The sequence below is a fragment of the Nelusetta ayraudi genome, unplaced genomic scaffold (genome assembly GCF_046127955.1).
Source record: "Nelusetta ayraudi isolate G7.1 ecotype Tasmania unplaced genomic scaffold, CSIRO-AGI_Nayr_v1 ptg000125l, whole genome shotgun sequence".
Classification (NCBI taxonomy): domain Eukaryota; kingdom Metazoa; phylum Chordata; class Actinopteri; order Tetraodontiformes; family Monacanthidae; genus Nelusetta; species Nelusetta ayraudi.
This window is the reverse complement of record NW_027466175.1, coordinates 947,916-967,611: the sequence shown is the minus strand read 5'-3', so window position 1 is coordinate 967,611 and position 19,696 is coordinate 947,916. Positions and strand designations below refer to the sequence as shown.

The window sequence follows — 19,696 nt, the reverse complement described above, 5'->3', positions numbered from 1 at the left end:
ACTGGCTCTCCACCTTGGACTGTCCAACTTGCCGCATTAATAAACACTTTAAACTGCATCAGTGTTTGTCGTGCACTTGACTCCGCCAACCAACACCTGACATATATACATCTATCATCTAAAATCCAAATGTATGAAGTCTCGTACATAATTGCTGCTGTCTATAACATCAAATGGACTGAAAAGTTCTCCATCTACAATACGTTCTCTCAAGTTACAGCAAAAATCAAATGTCAACCTTTGTCTTCGTCTCTGCGATATTGTATAGCAGCATTAAAACTTGTTTGCTTGACTTTAGATGAAACTTTATTTACAGTATTTACATCTTACACACATACACAGTCACTCTTTAAAGGGCGGTAACCAAGACCAAAGTGTGTGCGCACGTGTACGTGTGTGATGATATTGTATATATGGAGCATTTAATTTTCTTATTTTGATATGAAACAGTGTGATGTATTATTGAGCGTTTATCAGAACTAATGCGCTAAAACTCAGACAGAAGAATAACAAACAGAAATAATACACACACAGCACAGTGTAAAGTACAGCAAAGTTTACAAGAAGGGAAAAAATATCAGTACTATACAGTGAGATTTGGGGTATTATCAATACTTTTGGCCAACATTAAACAAACCGAGCACATTTTGGTCAAAACAAATTGTTTTCTGTGACACAGAAAGTTGCTTTCTTCACAGGTTCACTGTCAGGCCAGAACACAACAACAACTGGTTTATTACCTAAAAGGCCATTCACATGAAATTGTAGAACAGCAATTCAAGCATAACAATGCACTATAAAAACAAAACGCACACAACACACAAGTAGACTTTGTACAAACAATTTTAAAAGTTCCAAACCAGGCTAGCAGGTGGTTTCATTGTGACCATCTTCAGTGGGTAAACACAGATACTGGATACCGTCGAACTTGGAGACCAACGAGTTTTGTCTGCTGCACTGCAGCCCACCTGGAACAGAAAGAGAGAGAAATTCTTGAGTAACGATGGGATCATTCGGAGCGAGCTCATAAACTTGTTCGGACGAGGTGCAATGATTAACAAGTACGAGAAGTATAGGTTTATCGCTCACGTGCAAGCCCTAAAGTATTTTTGTTTTGCAGGCTGAGTTCAGATGTGACTGTCACTTACAGGGAATTTGTTGTCGTTCTGGCTGCGGCTTCATGCACACAGGGGGCGCCTCTCCGAACACAGCAGACATCACCTGCAGTAAACTCACCAGGCTGCACTCGCCCTGCCGAAGGAGGAGCGCGTTGAATCATCTTCTGCTGTTAATGTCATTATTATATTTTGGATAGTGCGTCAAATATTGAGTCCACTCACAGCTTTCCACTCATCCAAAAAGGGAAAGGTCACCGCACTGTCCATGGAGATATAGTTCCCTCTGAGCAGCATCATCTCACGGCTGGGGGTGACGTAGCAGATGGGTGCAGATTGGGGGTAGTTCTCCTCCAGCCAGACGGACACTGGGATGTCGTAGGTCTTCTCTACAAAACACACCCACACACATCCTGGGATGAGCTCGCTTTTTTCCTAGTGTGTCCATAAATTCATGCAAAAAACTTGCTATGCATTTCAAAGTCATTTAAAAAAAAGAGATGAAAAAAGGATCCATTAAAGCAAAGTCACCTTGGAAGAGGACAGGAATGGTTCCAGTAAGACTCATTAAGTTTTTAATCTTTCCATCATTATAAACTGTAAAAACAAAAGCCACTTTAACATCTGAAGTACTTGGTTTTTATGTAACAATTTTTTGCCAATAGTGATTTGTTGGTTCCGTGTCCTACCATATCTGGCCACCGCAGGCTCGAGGTCTTGGAAGTGAAGCAATGCAACGCCTATTTCATAGGATACAAGTCTGCGGGAATACGTCTTCAGAAGATAAAGGAAAAAAAAAAGAGAAATAAGATGTCTGTCTCCACTTTGAGAACTGAAGAGAAGTGGAAAGTCCAGCTCTTATTTGTCTTACCTTAGGCAGCATTTTCTTTATCCTATCGCCAGAGACTGACATGATTGCGGATCATAAGAAAAACTCTTCTTCTTCTTGCTCCTCTGACCACCAACTATATACTGTTCTCACCCTCCTGCCTAGTGCTGGTTTATAGATGACCCTCCTGTTGTTTATGACTTCAGTCACGAGGCGACCTCACGTTCATGCAAGTCACCTGCCCTAAAAAAACAAGTGTGACCTGATAAACAATGCACTTACTGTTTATCAGGATTGATCGGCAATCAGGAAAGGGGGTGGGGCATTTTCCTTGTACACATCATCACTTTTAAACACCTGCCAACACAGAACCTGAGATGTTTTTCCACAGAAGCTGGAGTGCAAAAGCCATGAAAGAGCATCAGAAAATATGTAAGAAAGGCACAGAACATGATGGTGTGAGCAGTGATGTTGTAGTTTAGAAGCAGAGATTAAAATGTTGAGCTTCTCTGTGAGACGGGCCAGGTTTATTCAGGAGTTTGTATATCAAAGGGGTCAAGCGTGTTAGTTGTTATAGAAACAAATCCGGAGGTTCGGGACTTAGATGGTCATTGAATGTACAGAGGAGGAATAGTGAATAATAATGATGGCTTGGATTTCTATAGTGCTTTTCTAGGCACTTTAGATTGAATCTATTATTCATTCACACGGGTGGTGGTGAGCTCCGTAGCCACAGCTGCCCTGGTGCAGACTGACGGACGCATGGCAACCAATCTGCACCAAACAGCTCCTCCGACCACCACACAACGACAGACTGGGATGGAGTGGGATTTGAACCGCCAACCTTTCAGTCATTGACCTCCTGAGCTACAGCTGCCCCAATATGAATATGTCATTAGAATGATGCTTAAGTTGTATTTGACATTCAGGGGGTCGAGAGGAAGAGGAGTTTTATGAATGCAGCGAGGAGGACAAGAAGTTAGTTAGCGTGAGAGAAGACAGTGGAATTAAATGGAGGCAGCTGATTTGCTGACAGGAGCAGTGTCTGTATACAAGACAAACCATTTCACTTTTGCCATTTCCTTCTCCTGCTGTTGTTGTTGTGAAAGTAAACCAACTCCCTCTCTGATTAATGGGCCGGAAATTAACCCCTTTTCTTTATCTGCAGACAGCACACCTGTCGGCAGACCCTGTGTAAAGTTTTATGACCGTTCTTTGAGGCACACGGTGTGCAATTAGGGCAATATCGCACATCCGCCAGCAAGACGGAAAGACATAATGACAAAAGGCCATAAAGTTCATAGTGCAGTTGATTCAGGAGCTGCAGAGCAAACGCGCCTCTGCGTAGCAGTGGACTGGAGTAGCCTGTAGATGGCAGCAAACGCTTGAGGTTGAAGAACTGAAAGGCATGAGTTTTCACCTTGACATCTTTATTCCTGTCCTGCAATACATTTGCAACATTTTTTTTTTTTTTTTTTTTTTAAAGAGTACATACATCTTAAATAGCTCGACAGTTGACATGTTCACAAATGCCGTCCGCAGTCCTCTCCCCACCGCGCACGCACTCGCACTCGCACACACACACTCACACACACACACACACACACACACACACACACACATCCATTCCACAGTTTGCAGGTGAGAGCCACAACTCGGGTCCCACTGTATTCTTGTGCAAAAGTCCCAATGGTCCACACAGTCTGTCTCTGTCAGTGCAGCATGTGTCCGTGCAGACTGTCACAGCAGCCCTGTGGCCACGCGGCGCTGGTATCCTGATGAGATGGCAACTTGGATACATACATTTGCGGAACTGTATGAAATCTGTTATTGATACAGATGTGCTAGGAGACAGACGTACGTCTGGGAGCCTCGGTACACATTACAAACTCCGATCGTTATTGTTGTTTTCTCATTTTTCAATCATCCGTTAAAACTTTGAGCGACATGGGTGAGCGTTAGGACCAACACAGTCTAAAGTGGTAACATGGGTTATTTCAGTTTTGTCAAATTTGAAGATGACCTGGAGATCTCAAACATATTCACATTGAACGACGCCCCGCCTCAATCGCAAAATGAACAACTTTATCCACACTCACACTGGGCTGACTCTCTCTCTCTCCTTTAGCCAAGTTGTAAGTGAAGTCATTTCAACTCTGCATCAGAACAACACCAGACAACAATTCCCCAAATAGGAGGCAATGAAAACAAAATGTTGCTTTTCAAGACACTTTAGCATTAGACACTTATATCATCCCAACAGAACTGCTTCAAATAGTCGCCATCATGTGGCAAGACAACCTTGCTTACACTTGATTTTTATAAAACAATACAACCAAAAATCTTTGTTGTTGTCCTGTAGCGTTTCGCAGAAAAAGAACAAGAAAATCACGTAGTGTTTCATCATAACTCTTCCTTTAAAATTCTAAACAGCGCACATCTAAACACAATCAAAGTGAAGCAACAACACGGCCCGCAGAGCGCATATATGAGGTACACATGAGCCAACTGCTATGGTTTAAAAAACAAAACTCAATGCCGAGTGGCGCTCCTCTTCCAAAACAACGCAAACGTGCAGTCGCAGTCTTCGGTAAAAAAGAAAAAGAAGGAAAAACGCACTCACGCCAGCCAAATATCCATCCGGGTATCTATTACACACAGATAGTCGCATGTATACAGGGAGTACGGTTGTGATGGGAGTAGCACCTGACCTGGTTATTGTCCTGTTGCAGCTGAGGAGTGTTGTGAGGGTAGTACGGTGTGTGTGAGAGAGGGAGGGAGAGAGAGAGAGAGAGAGAGAGAGAGAGAAAGGAAACAGCGTGTGACTCTGAGGCAGGACCTGTGTGCAACTCTGCCAAGCTGACTGGTGGTGACATCCTTCAAACCTGGAGCCCCATTCCTGAGTCTTGATTTACTAAAACATTATGCTACTACTGTAACAAAAAAATGCAAAAAGTGAGTCTTGTTTATACAGTGACTGAAATCAAAGTCAGAAACGAATGCCTTCTTGTACGTGCGTACAGGTTCCAGTGCTCTCCTGATCCTTTTCTTTTTCAGCAATCAAAATGTTTCATACACGGTACCGATCACATCCTAAACTAAAGCAAAGAAAGCAATATATTCAGTCGTGGAGGGGAGGAGTAGAGTGTGTATGTGGGGGGCAGTGTTACTATCGACACGCTGCAGACAGTAAAGAACGCTATTGCACCAGAACCTACATGCACTCGTCCAATCCAATCATTTTCTCACCCAGGCAGCTCTTGGTAAAGAAAAGGTCTGCTGGACTGCGGGCGCCCGCCACCTTTCAACATCTGGAAGCCACAGCGAGGCCCCTAAACGACGCCTACGACCACTCGCAGCCTGAAATAAAATGTCGCCGTTCCCATATTGCTCAGTGGCTTTCAATTTTTTTCTCTCTCTTTTTTTTTTTTTGCAATCACAAAACAAAGTTGCGTAATCACAACGAAAAAACAAAAAAACATTTATTTACTTTAACTTTTTTTTTGTTAAACAGTAAAACGAACGACAACAAATGACTGTGGTTCCCATGTCAGCCTCAGCCGCCCGTCCTGTATAATGAGGGACTGTGCAGTCATTCATGGGAAGCTTAAGGCCGTCGCAGTGGAGTCGGGGCGCTTGGCGGTTTGAGTGAGTGAGAGGTGTTGCATTCACCGAGTGTCTGTTCCAGTCCTTCTTTCTAAGCCGGTCAGTCTTTCCAGTGGGCCAGCGGAGGGAGTGGAATCAGGCTTCTTAATGTAGAGGGCGGAGGCGGGTGACAGCGCCCCCTGAAGACCAGTGTTGAGACCGAAAAAACAATAAGTTAGCAGGAGTTGCTCACAAGTCGATGCGCTGACCAAAAAGTAAAGGAAAGGAAAAATAAAATAAGGCGATGGAGATGCGGGGTGGAGGGTGGGTGGGTGGGGGGGGGGGCTAGTTCAGGCAGCCGCTCCAGCGACTGTCCACATCCTCCTTGGTCCGTGGTTCAGTCCGCTCAGGTGGTGTCCTCCACAGCCTTGGCCTCCATCATCTTCCTTTTGAAAAAAACTAAAAGTTCATGTTTCATCCGCGACTCCTTTGCTCTCTTTTTAAGTCCATGCTGTCACTTTGCCCCCGGTAGCGTTTCTCCTCAGCATGCAACAGTCAGCTGTGCAAAGAGGAGACACCAGAGTGGGGACACTGCTCATTTGATGGCTTGAGAGACAAAAAGAGCAGAGATAGAACTTGCAGCAGGGAACCTCTGGAAGCTTGAGTTTCAGCCAGCCGGCTCTCCAAAGACTCACCTCCATCACGATACCACACAGCGGCAGCTCATGCAGTCCTGGCCGCTCTCATCAGGAGGGTTCAGCTTCCTCAGCTTGTGCTGCCTGATCTCCCTGACCAGCGTGTAGAAGGCATCCTCCACTCCCTGCAAGGCCACACGCACAACAATAAGCACGGAGGGAGAAAGGTTACAGCGGCGTGACTCGCAGCGGCTGCGGCGAGGTGGGATCGTCAAGAGTCGGCATGTGGCTCCAGAACACGTGGCCGCGTGACAGAGACGGCGCGCCGCGGCTGAAGACTGGGATACTGCGGCTGTGTTCTGAGGCCAAGGCAACCTGGCCATGATTCATCGCCCTGCGGGACAGCGAAGGCCTTCGAGCACGAGCCGCACCTGAGTGTCTGCGAGCGGCTCGCCACGTGCGCCAGGGCCACCAGTGCAAGACTGAGAGGACGGCCGTATGCAAAACCAAAATTTAATGACTGCTGCATAAATGCAGAGCAGCAGGAGGAGGAGGAGGAGGAAGTGGAGTAGGTGGTGGGTGGAGGAGGAGTAGGAGGAGGAGCAGCAGAAGCAGGAAGAAGAGGATTTTTATGTGACGCTAATAAACGTTTTCAAATACGGCAACCTGCCGAATCTCATTGAATTGAATGGCATCTCACACTGGTGGAGCACTCATTTGAAAAAACAAAACAAAAAATAACATTCAAACTTTAGCGGCGCTGACAGGAAACAGCAGAACCCAAAGAGATAAAGCGGCATTAGAAGTGAATTTATCGCAAAAGATCTCCTGGACAGATGACTACAACCTCCGCATGCCCCTCCTCCCCCCCCCCCCCCCCCCCCCCCCGCCACTACCCAGTGAGGCCATTTTGTGTTGAGAGGAAAAAGGTTAAGTGCGTTATCAAGATCAGAGCTGAGCGCCAGGAGCTCTGAGAGGAATCCTTTCATTTGCTCCGCAGACTGATTAAGCAGCCGGCGGGGTTGACGTGCTATTAAAAGCGCTGTATATCCAGCGGCACTAAAATAAACGCCGCAATGTTTTAATCTCTTAAGATGTTGGACGCTCTTCAAAATTTACCCCCCACCCTCCAGTCCACTCCTTCTTCCTTGTCGACAACCCACCTGTCGCGTTTTGGCCGAGGTCTCGATGTATGGGATGCCGTAGGAGCGGGCCAGTTCCTGGGCTTGCCTGGTGTCCACGGTGCGAGCCGGCAGGTCACACTTGTTCCCCACCAGCACCATGGGAACGTCGTCCGAGTCCTTCACGCGCTTGATTTGTTCTCTGGCGGGCGACAGAGAAGCAACTGGTGACATATTGTAAGGTGAATTCAGTCACTCCCGCCTCAAGGCAACAAGTTTGTGGGTTCAATTGCGGGGACTTTCTGCGTGATCTCCCCGTGTCTGCGTGGGTTCTCTCCGGGTTCTCCAGCTTCCTCACACAGTCCAAGAACATGTACTGTATGTGAGGTGAACTGGGAACTTTAAATTGATGGTAGGTGTGTATGTGACAGTGAATGCTTGTTTGTCGATACAGCTGCGTTTCCATTATGGAATTGCGCAAAAACCTAAATATCTCAATAAAAGTTTTTTTTTGACCCTCTCATGCGGTGGTTTTTCAGACGTATCCACATCGCACAAGTGTCATGGAAACACTTTTTTTTTGCATTTACACGTCAGCGGACGTGACGGACAGGGAACAGTTCACTGACCAGTGAAATTGGTGCGTTGGATGGAGGACGAGACAGAGTATTTTTTTTTTTTTTTTTTTACAAGCAAAAGAGAAAAATATAAAGAGAAAGAGAAATTTTGTAGCTCCGTCCTCCTCAAAGTGAGGTCTTGCGGGAATTTTAGAATTATCGCTTTTATTTTGTGAAAAACTGCCATGGAAACGCAGCTAATGCGGTCCTGCGATGAACTGGCGACTTGTCCAAGGTGCCACCCCGCCTCCCCCCCCATCACAGGCTGCAACAGACTCCTGCAGCCCTGAGAGCAGGAGGAAGCAGGGATAGAAGATGGATGGATGGAAGTCAAGCTGGAGCAGAAAACTCTCCACTTGATAAACAGCAGCAGGTCCGTCACCCAGGGAGCTCTAGGACCCTGAGGAGGAGCCGGGGCCCCACCAGGGCCGGCCTGTGCTGCACTGCTGAGGGGGGGGGCGGTGGAGTGGAGGAGGGAGGTGGGGTTGGACAACAGCATTACCTCATCACTAAAGCAGCCAGCGTCGAGAGAGAGACAGAGAGAGAGAGGGAGGGAGCGGGAGGGTTGGGTCGGATCAATCCGTGAGCTCAGCCCTTCCACTGCCAGAGCCACATTACAATCTGGGGCCGCCGCTAACAGTCCTTCAGGCATCGATCGGTCTGCAGATCAGTTTACACGTCATCTGAGCGGCAGTTTGGTCAAGGATGGGAAAAGTTCTCACCAGAAAGTAAAATTGACGCCCCGTCTCCGTTTTTACCCTCAAAACGAGGGATGACAGTGTGAACGACACACTGGTTACAGTTGACTTTGATCCTTTCAACATGTAAGACGGCTGGAAAACTCTCCCCTGGCAAGAGTGTGAATCCCTCCGGTCTTTTTTTTTTTTTTTTTTACTCCACCAAAATCTCATTTAATTTATGCTGCAAGTAATTTGAAACAATTCAATTGTATTGCATCCTCTGTTGAATGTCTATGGCAGACATTTGACCTACTTTGCACTAAATGCCCACTGTGGCACGTGGGCCCCTGAGAAACGCAACCTCAATCCGCTGTATTGTTACACATGTTGCAGAACTGACAATAAAGCTAGGTTGAACCTTGAACCTTGAGAGAGAAAGAGCAGATACAAAAATATTTCTACATGTAACTGTCAAAAATGGAATAAATGCTTACTGGAGAAAATCCGCCCATGATTTTCACATCCTAGCACAATGTTATCTGAGGGAGGAGGTGGCAAAGTTTCCATTCAGCCCCTTTCTACCGCACATGTGTGCTTGTAATGTGATGAAAAAGGTAAAATGTGTGTGTGTGGGGTGATAGAGAGTGAACGCTGTCGGCTCCTGCTGAGCCGCCTCCCATCTCGCACCGCCGCTGCATCCCCTTCTCCTCCCCTGCCCTTGAAAGTGCTCCCTCTCCCTGCCTCTCTAATTGAGTCAGGATCGATTTCATTGGCATCGTGCTGTAATCCTCCAGCTGAGAGGTGGTGGTGGTGGGGGGGGGTAAGCTTTAGCCGTGTTAAACGCTACAGCATGACATCACCAAGCTACTGCAGGGAGCGCGCACACACACACACACACACACACACACACACACACACACACACACACACACACACACACACCAAACAAAAAAAGTGAAACGATTATTCAGCCGACCACCTTTTTGGCATTTACATGTTAGATATGACTAGAGGTCCCTACACACCGGCCAACAGGCGAAGTCACACGCATAAACGACAATACGAAAATGCAAATTTTTCCTGCGCACACCAAGTACGAGGCGAATATGCGCGTACAATTCGCTCAGCAAATAAAGAAAGAATGGAGTCGTCTACATTCTCAAGTGCTGACGTCCTTGTGATGGTTGAATTCGAATAGAAAAAGAGAGGAGATCAATTCAGTTCAACACCACGATCCAGGAGCTGCAGTTTTACCCAGTGAAATTTCACCAGGACTTTAGAATGTCCTTGGTACAATTTGAAGGACTGCTCCGTCAACTGGCTCCACGTTTGCAGAGGGAGAGAACAAATTACTGAGAGCCGACTGATCCGGAACAGCGGCGAGCTACATGTCTGAGGAAAGGTATTCATAAAAGGCTAATAAATTTGTTCTACCCCCCTGCAAACGTGGAGCCAGTTGACGGAGCAGTCCTTCCAATCGTCCGACGGACATTCCAAAGTCCTGGCGAAAATTTCACTGGGTGAAATTATAACTCCTGGATGTCATCGACGTACCAACATCATCTTGATTGGTCGCCTTTCCGCCTCTGAAAAAAATAACAGCCGCTTTTTGCAGGCCCAATGCCTGCGAGTGTTCATCCAGTGCCTGAACTCAACTGACACACACCTGTACTGGTGGATGTCCTCGAAGGACTTGGTGTTGTTGATGGCGAAGACGCAGAGGAAGCCCTCCCCTGTCCTCATGTACTGGTCCCTCATGGCGCTGTACTCCTCCTGACCCGCAGTGTCCAGGATGTCCAGCAGGCAGGTCTCCCCGTCGATCACGACCTGCTTCCTGTACGAGTCCTGCAGGGGAAACAAGACTCCAAGACTCAGAGGGCTACTGCGTGCAAAAAAAACTCAATCAAATCTGTAAACAACCAGTCAAAACTACGGGAAATGACCGAGACAGCACAGGTGGGACCCATAACGGGGCCGCTGACATCATCGGCTCGGAGCGGCACGTACGCACAACGCTGTGCACGGACGGGTCTCTGCGATGGAGCTCTGTTTACTGGCGGCTCTGATCCACACGGGCAGATCAGAGGAGTGCAGGGCGTTGGAGGAAATGTTTGGCCTCCTGACGCACGGCCACAAAAACATCACTGTTTGTTAAAGCATAGGGGCCAGGAATGCAAACACACAAAAAGGACATTGTCTGGACCGAGGCAGGCGTGGTGAGAAAGGGAGCGGGAGCGAGAGACGAGACAGAGGGGGTGGGGTGGGGGGTGAGGAGGAGAAAACATTTCTGCTGCTGCCTTCTCTCAACTCTCCCGCTTCTCTATCCGGCGTCTCGCTCACTTCAACATTTCCCTCCTGCTTCCACTGCAGGAGTTGACGATCTGGCACCAGTGGCCTTTGATTTTGCAGTTGTACAGGCAGCCCATCAACACGGAAACTATTGTCAAAGATGGAATATTGGGGCGCTGAAACTGTGTGTTTCCCCCTGCAGGTCCCTCCCAGGAGCCCGACGTCACTTCAAACAGCTCCTCCTGACGCACAAACATGAGGGTGCAGTGGCAAATGGACCTGCTCTCTTTATGTAAATATTAATGCCGCTTGTTCTCATTTGAAAATGCGAGTTATTTATATCATTGCTCTTAGTGAGTTTACCCATAGATCCAATGACATGTTACACATTTAGCTTTTAAAGTAAAGTTTATCTTAATAAATTTGGGTTTTTGCACCCAATAGTGAAATCAATGTTGCTTCCATCAATGATTTGTAGATTCTTATTTAACTGAGGCCTTTTCACGTCCTGACACCAATACAAACACACCCGTGGTAAAACTGGCTTAACAAGACTTAAAAGCATAGAAACAAACAAAAGCAAAAAACCCTAATAAATATTAAAATGGATAAAAACCAATGCGCTGAGCTGCACCAACATACACACAGTGGATACTATGTGTTGGTCTTATTATAGCGGTGGACCTACCTCTATGGTGGGGTCATATTCATCCACAAAGTGGTTCTGGATGAGCTGGATGGTGAGTGCGCTCTTGCCCACGCCTCCAGCTCCCACCACCACCAGCTTGTACTCCGTCATGGTCACCGCTGCAGCTCACCGTGTGCTGCACACGCACACACGCGCACGCACACACACGCACACACACACGCACACACAGACACACACACACACACACGGCTCCTGCAGAGAACAGAGGGAGGGGGGAGACGAGCAGGTTAGTCGGCTGACAGACGAGGCGACGATGCTGGACTGCCGGCCGCGATCAGACAAAACACACAACACACGTTTGTTACTGTTACCACCGACCTCAGCGGAAGGAGAGGGAAAAAAAAAAGAGGACGGGTGCTTGTGTGCGTTACAAGTGGTGTGTGTGTGTGTGTGTGTGTGTGTGTGTGTGTGTGTGTGTGTGTGTGTGTGTGTGTGTGTGTGTGTGTGACGGCTGAGACCCTCAAAGGGGAATGTGAAAAATGTGCTGAAGGTACTCGATGTTCCAATCCTCTCGCGCTCGGTGTGAGCGGCAGGGAGAGTGCATGAGGGAAGGGGGGGTGAGGGGGGGGGGGGGGCTGGTGTGTGGAGAGGGGTGAGGGGCTTGGGGTGACATGGCACACTGACCCCCATCACTCAGGTGTCAGCAGATTACTGATGACAGTTACACAGGTGTGTACAGGAGAGAAAAAAGGCAGTGGTGGCAAAAACATACAAACAAAATTCCATTTCGAAATTTGTAACCCCCCCCCCCACCTGACCTGCTGAACACACCCCACTAACAGATCCAGCCGCTGCAAAAGGGCGGCCCTGATTACAACTCCAGACACATTATCACACACAGTCGTCAGGCTCCTGAGGAAAGACCATGACTGGAAGTTACGCAACTCAGGCAAGCACACGTCTTTACAAGAACACCCACGAGGCCTTTAAGGAAATAGACACAGGAAGTAGGGTAAAAATAAAAGAAATTACAATAATCATATAAAAAGTGAAGTGAAACACATTTACATAAAGCTGCGCATCAAACTGAAAAAAATGATATAATCGGAAGCTGCCTCCAAAGATATTTTACAATTAGGTTGGAAAATTGAAACAACTGCACAACGGGGATCAAGGTCGACATGCTGAGATTTTATAAATTGGCAGGGTTTTGTCCCAAAAACCAAGAATCTTGTGTGAAAGCATCAAACTCATGAGCACTGCTATTTTTCAACTGTTTAACTGGATTTAGCTTAGAAATCCATAGGTTTTGGGTATGAAATCACATGATACCGAGTCCAGAATGAGGAATAAAGACCCGAAAACAGCAGTAAAATGGGACTTTTTTTTCTGGACTGGCAACAAAGACCCGCTGAAACAATCAGAAGCACAAAGGCCAGAGGAGACTCGCACTCTTAGAAGACTTGCAGACACACACACCACTAAACACTCGGCCTGTTTGCTGGCCAACGAAGCTCCAGGTGAGATGACTCAATGGATAATGGGGGTAGTCAGTCGTCATACGGGCGTCTCCGCTACACACGGTGGCACAGTGTGACTCAGCTCACACCAGAATTCACCGCAGAGCTCGCCAACTGTACGAGGAGGCGGCGGCGGCCGACCCGACTGTGGCCTCTGACGGCAGCCAGACGTGATGGCGCAGAGCGAGTCAGTCGTGGAGAGTTTGCAACGCTGCAACGCAAACACAGCGTGGGGGGGCCACGGAGACAACTTCATCTGGACAGCACAGGTGACGTCGGGTGATGTCAGGTCACTGGTGGATGATGTCAGAGCGTGCAGGCGAATCAGCTGTTCCTTCCTTTGGCGACTATCATTTTCCTTCTCATTTTCACTGACAAACACTCCAAACCTCTCCCATGACCTTGGATGAAAATTCCATGACCTGACCGCAGCCTACAAATAAAGAATTTACACACTTAAAAGCCATATGCAACTTTGCCAGTTACATTATCGTACTACAATTGCTTAAAACAGGAAAATCTGGTGAAATCTGTAGGTGATAATTAGACTGAACTCAACAGGCGGAGTGAGTCAGCTAGATTGATTCTGTTCACAAAGTATTGGAGACAATAACAGCAAACAACAAACAAATTCTGCTTGAAATTTGACCAAAGTTCATGACTTTTCCAAAAACTTTTAGTGATTTTACAAAATCCCAAGACTTTTCCAGGTTTTCCATGACCGTGACAACCCTGCAGTGGGTTTTCAACTTAATACACAAATTAAAAGGCGCCTGCAATATCAGACTTAGCTCATGCAGATGCAGGTGACAGCAGCTGACATTTTCACTGATTGTCAGTGAGATTGAAATCACACTTCGCACTGGAAAGACGTTCCGCTGCGCTGCAGTGGCTCCCTGCTGGGGCAGCCTTGTTTCTTCTTCCCAAAACACAGAGTCCGCCTCACGCGCTGCAGTCCGCAGCTCCCAGGAAAGGTCAGACGAGGTTAAACGTCTCAACCTGTGCATCAAGAACGCAGCTCGCTTTAAGTGAGCTGCAGAGAGGGAATAATTGACCTGCTCCCCCTGCTGGAGGGCGTAATTAATCTGTCAGGATTTCACGAGCGCCACAGATCACTTCTGCCGCTGCCGCTTTAACTTGCGCAGGACCTTAACTGTCAGCAGGGCCGGCGCTAAACGCACTCCCTGCCGGAGCTCTGCAGGAGCGCCACCCTCTCTGTTCTCATCTCCACAAAGGAGACAAAGCACAAGGGGGACACACTGGGAATGAGAAGTGGGCGAACAGATGGGCAGTTCGAGGGAAAAGGGGGCCAGTGTGGAAAGCACACAACAAATAACAGAAACACGGGTGGAAAGGAGAAGACTAGAAGTTACCGTCACCGCAGGATCAAAAAGTGCAATATAGTGAAGAGATCAACGAGAACAAGCCCTTATGCTGGAACAAGTGTGAGTCAATGGAGCGCCGATACTCACTTACATATCGGAAAAATCAAATGGAGCCTTGATGAGGGTAGGAACTGGTTTCTTTCAGTACATGTGGGTGTATGAAGGAAGTAGATGAAGATCAGTTCAGTTGGTGCATTTTCAGTGCAGGTGAGCTTAAGCTGAGTTTCCCCTTAATGGCACTGAAACTGAAGTGGACCTGCTGCAAATACAAAGTCGTTGTGAAGGCTCAACTAAGCACAAGACCCCAGCGACGTTAATGATTGATCCAGGAGCAGACTCCTTAGCTGACGACGCAGCGATTTTAACAGCTCCACCTCCAGTCGCGCACACGCACGGGTTCCTGGCAAACACACTCCCGGTTCGGTAAACTGTGGCGTTCTCTAATGGAACAGGTAGCTTTAAAAACTCCCCGAGTGGTTTAACTCTGGAAGCGCAACAGGAAAGGAATTATCTCCACTCTGGAGCTCGTGGCCAAACATTGGGCTTCCTCTCCCGTCGGTGTACACAGTTCAGTTCAGTTCAGCTCAGCTCAGCTCAGGTTCAGGTTCAGGCTGCCCTGCAGTGCAGCTCGCCGTGGCTGCTTCATCTCAGCTGGTCCTTGCAAAATCATTGATGCTGAGTCTGAAACACTGCTACCAGGTGGGGCTGGTACTCCTGCTATTCTAGCATTAAATTAACAATACTTGACCATTTACTTTTACGTACTTACTTTACCATAATTCACTTGAAAAGTGTTTTCCATTATTTATTTTAGGATCATTTCAGTAATTGAGCAGTTCTAGCAGTTGGTAACCAGTATTAACACTGGTATGAATGAGTTGGGGAACAAACATAATACAGTTGCATTGCAATGATGTAGTGACTCAGTCTGCCGGTTGATTTACTTGTCAAGCCTTTGTTTTTTGCTTTGTTTTGTTTCATCTGGCTTCAATGTTCAAAAATCAGCCCGTGTTGTACACGTACAAGTGTGCATCATCATCATCATCGTCATCATCGTGTCATGTCCCCCTGTACGCAACGGCATGTATCAAAGCCTGAGTGCTAGAAAAAAAGAAGCAGACGAGCATCAAAGATGTGAAATGAACGGCTAAGACGAATAAAGGCAGAAGAAGCCAACACCTGCTCCCCATCTCTCCCACACACACACACATGCAGCTGCTTGCCGCACTGCTTCCACACAAGCACATCCCGAGCAGAGCGCACACCTGACAAACGGCGAACATCCACAGGGTGGGATGAAAATCAAAAGGCCGGCTGCTGGGAGACGGGGAGAAGAGCTGACAGTGGCGCTGTCTCCGCTCTCAAACTAGGCCATGACGGCGGGCTGATTAATAATCCACACACAAATATGGAGATGAAGAGCAAAAATCAATGATTGATAGAGTCGGAGGGGACACTTGTTGTTGTTCGCTGCTCCAGAGCCGCCAAGAGCGCCTCTCTGTGCAGACGGGGAAGGGAAACAATCAGACGGCAGGTGGAGATCACAGCCAGCCAGGACTTCTCGGTCTTGTGTTTGCATGTTGAAGAGGCACAATTCATTTTTGTTCTGTTACAGACAATTAACAAAAAAAATCCTTTGCCAATCTCCAGAAATAGGGAATGGCACATTTAGCCCTCGGTCTACGGCTCCCTGCGAGAACTGACGCTCTGCTCTTCCAAACCTGGCTGGAGCTCTTGGGACGAACCTGGAAGGGTTATCAATGCCCTTTGTGATATCACATAGGTATTCTCTGCAGGACTAGTGTCTTTATAGACAAGTTTTATGAAAACGAAGTAAAGGATGAACTGTTCTCATGATGGCTGAAACGTAGGCAGAGTGATGCCTGCAAAATAAGCAGCATCATATCAGGTTGCCTGCTTCAAATTGAGATGTTCAGGATATAAACACAAAGGGCATCCTTCTCTGTATGGCCATAGTGGAAGCTACTCTTTAATAAATGAGTTGCACCATGGATATGGAAAGCCATCTAATTTATTGATTATAATAGAGACAAGACAGAAATCTTTCCAGCTCACACGCACCTTAATGGATTCACAGTCCTGTGTAACAGGTAAGAAGGGGGGGGGAGAAAGGCTGTCGCTCTAACAACAGCCTAGTCGGTTGCCTCCTGCTTTGCAAACCCCCCCAGAGGAAGAAAAAAAAAAAAAACCTTCTCATGGCCATCTTCCCTTTGATCATGGAGCGCTACAGGCGCGTCTATGTTTCGGGCTTATTTATAGCTCGCCACCTCCAGCCTAGAAAATTAACAGATCGTTTTGGAACCCGAGAGCTGCGCCTGGAACCGGAGGATAATCTTACACGACAGCGTACGGAGGGTGCGAGTACAGCGCTGGCTGCGGTGTGAGGGGTGATGGGAGGCGAGCGGCCGAGGGCGAGGGAGGGAGAGAGGGAGAGAGAGAGAGAGAGAGGGCGACTTTTGCTGTGTGCCAAGGGCACATTCAAAATTACAGGGGGGGAGGGGCTGACCTGGAAACCAAAAACTGTACCAGGAAATCAATGATGAAAGTGATCAACAGTCGCCAGCCTCTGAGCTGCAGTTACAGCATCTCTCCATGTGTGCGGCGGCTACGGTCAGGCCACATTCACTTCTTTTCCAATTCCCTTCCAAAATTCACTCACGGTCTTCCAAAAAAAACAACAACACACAAACGGCCATCTCCTCTAACATGCATTTGGCTCTCCATTAAAGCACTTAATTGGTTAAAGAATCCATATTGGCAGAGTCACTACCCCGCTGCAGAGATAATAGATTTTTAATGGAGAGATGATGGTAAGGAGACCCTCTCAAGAGAGGCATCGCGGCTGAATGCTGAGGCTCCCAAACCAAGCCAGGGCCTCGGTAGCTCATCGCACCCTCCCACTCGCCCTCCAATGACATCATCCTCCTAAACAGAATCCCCAAGTGTTGACCAGCAGCTGAGTGCTCTTCAGTTCGGGGAGGCCAATGAAACACAAGTCAAGATGAAGATGTGAAGGGACAGAGTCTATTAATTCAGGAGATAAATCCAGTTATTAGGTTGTTAAACCCTTTAAAAACGAACCGTCCCCTTTTTACCGTCCTCCCGAGGGAAGGGGGCAGGAGAGGCTCCTTAACTCAACAATTCTTCTCGGTATTTTTGCCCTCCCAAACACACCGACGTGAGGGGTTTCTGTGCGCATCGGCGTGCGTACTTAAGCAAGACCTCTCTAACAGGCGGAGGAATCCAGACCCCACTGGGTCACCCTTTGAGCCAGGCAGACGAGGAGAAATGGAGGCAGAGGCAGCAGCAGCAGCAGCAGCAGCAGCAGCAGCAGCAGCAGCAGCAGCAGCAGCAGCAGCAGCAGCGGGGATGAAAAGGCCAGCTGACCTCCACACAAAGACCTGTCAGTTAGAGAAGCCATGATGCTTATCATCAGCCACCACAACAGTGGGAGCGGCAGTGTGAATCTCATCTAAAATAGAGTCGGTCGGACTGAATGAGGTGCCAGCCAACCTGCAAGAAGATCACGAGAGATTTAAACTGGGAGAATTTTAATGCTTCAAGTTAAACCGTTGAAACTAATCAATGCCTATAATCCAACACCAGGCTGATGATGGCGCGTCTTCTGCAAAACCTGGGTTGAAGAGCTGCACATATTATTGGCAGGCAGCTGGGCACCACCCAGAACACAGCTGTTCAAAGAGAGGGGACGAGACGATAAATATCGCACCTCCACTGACACGCTGGCCCGCCTCCAGCCGTCTATAATCTACCGTCAGATTCACACGACTCCCGCCCAGAGCTCCACATGTTGGGCCAGGTTGTGTTGCATATTGTGTTGACTTACATGCAGCGTGTAATTGATGGGGATGGGTTACAGCGGCAGAAGTGATGAGCGCATTGGACATTGATGGCAGGACAACAAAAGGGGTCATCGAAACCTACCACAAACTAAACTTGTGTTGCAAATCTCAGCATATGTCTCATGGAATCGATTTAACTTTTGTACTCGAAATGAACGATATCCTGTTATGTCATCGTCCCTTTGGGACTTATTCAATGCTTTTGGCCGTTTAACTGGGTAGTAAATAAAGTCCAGGTCAGCTTTCTCGATGCCTCGTCATGGAATCTAACTTCCGCAGTGATACATTCAATTTTTACTCAGTGTGACGGGGCGTCACCCTACTTGAGCGTGTGACCAACATCGACAACAGCATCGTTACCACCGCCTGGCTTAGCGGTTGACGCCGAAAAAAAAGAAGAGAGTGCGCAAAAAAAGGTGCTTTCCACCAAAATATTTCCGCTGATGTAATCGAGATTCGGTGGGTTTAAACGGAAAACGAGAGCGTTGTGAGGGATGGTGACACGTTTGTCATCGATTACCAAGTTCCGACCCAACAACTCGGGGTGGATTGTTTATCAGGATTTAAAATAAGAATGTGCAATGGAAAAATAGCGTCACCTGTGTAATTCCTCACACATCTATCTCAGATTGGGGCCAGCACCAGTGGCGGTGGTCGATAGAGAACAGCTCGCCGGGCGTCAATTGAAATGTTGTGATCGCTAGCTAACATGGTTGGAGCTGCGGACCGCAACCTCCCGTGGAGCAAGAAAAAAAATAAAATAAAATAAATTCAATGAAATGAAATGGAAAAAAAAACAACCAAAACCAAAACCATTGCATTCATAAAAATTTTTTTAAAAACAACAACACACCAGACACTTGAAAACAGAGAGATTCTGAATATTTTAGGACTCAGGAATGCGCACTCCATACTTACAGCAAGCAGGGGTCTCACTGACAAGAGCGACGTTTTTCGTGCACCGGAGAAGAAGAAAATCTTCCAACTCTGAAACACAGTGCGCTTGATGTGCGTCGTCCAGTAATCTTTGGATGTAATGCTCAATGCCGTCTCGAATGGAAGGGCTCAATTTTCAGTCGCTGGAAGGAAGGCAGTCGGGCATTCTTCACTGGAGCTGTATAGGAGCCTAGCCCGCGCCGAACAATGTGCTTCCACACAGGGAGAGAGAGCGAGGGGCCGAGGAGGAGTGTGGAGCCCACGCCCAGCTCTATCAAACATAGAACCGCCCTGGTTACCCTGCGTTTTGCCGGTGCGTTCTAATGCTGGCGGAAATATAGGAACTCTGCTGCGTGTTTGTCACTTGTCGCAGCTTAAAACCTTTATTCAAGACGGACACGAACGTAATAGTGACAGTCAATTCGTCTCTTTTCAATTGACGGATGATTTA

At 47.6% G+C, this 19,696-nt stretch overlaps 2 protein-coding genes across 3 annotated transcripts; both read right to left on the bottom strand.

The window, feature by feature from the left end:
• Positions 1 to 416: 416 nt before the first annotated feature.
• On the bottom strand, positions 417 to 2,140 carry LOC142904257 (tumor susceptibility gene 101 protein). The gene is made up of 6 exons (XM_076050229.1): positions 1,987 to 2,140; positions 1,805 to 1,889; positions 1,647 to 1,712; positions 1,341 to 1,504; positions 1,149 to 1,251; positions 417 to 968 (listed from the first exon to the last, which is right to left on the bottom strand). The coding sequence occupies exons 1-6, from the start codon at positions 2,026 to 2,028 to the stop codon at positions 865 to 867; spliced, it is 564 nt and encodes a 187-aa protein (XP_075906344.1). The 5' UTR covers positions 2,029 to 2,140; the 3' UTR covers positions 417 to 864.
• A 1,217-nt stretch (positions 2,141 to 3,357) lies between these two features.
• LOC142904227 (GTPase HRas) lies at positions 3,358 to 11,772 on the bottom strand. 2 transcript variants are annotated; one of them, XM_076050194.1, is made up of 5 exons: positions 11,560 to 11,772; positions 10,249 to 10,427; positions 7,328 to 7,487; positions 6,225 to 6,349; positions 3,358 to 6,088 (listed from the first exon to the last, which is right to left on the bottom strand). In XM_076050194.1, exons 1-4 carry the CDS (start codon positions 11,668 to 11,670, stop codon positions 6,230 to 6,232), a joined length of 570 nt encoding a protein of 189 aa, XP_075906309.1. In that variant the 5' UTR covers positions 11,671 to 11,772; the 3' UTR covers positions 3,358 to 6,088; positions 6,225 to 6,229. The 2 variants fall into 2 exon arrangements, with proteins under 2 accessions (XP_075906309.1, XP_075906310.1); XM_076050195.1 differs by having other exon boundaries at positions 3,358 to 5,975.
• Positions 11,773 to 19,696: the final 7,924 nt, after the last annotated feature.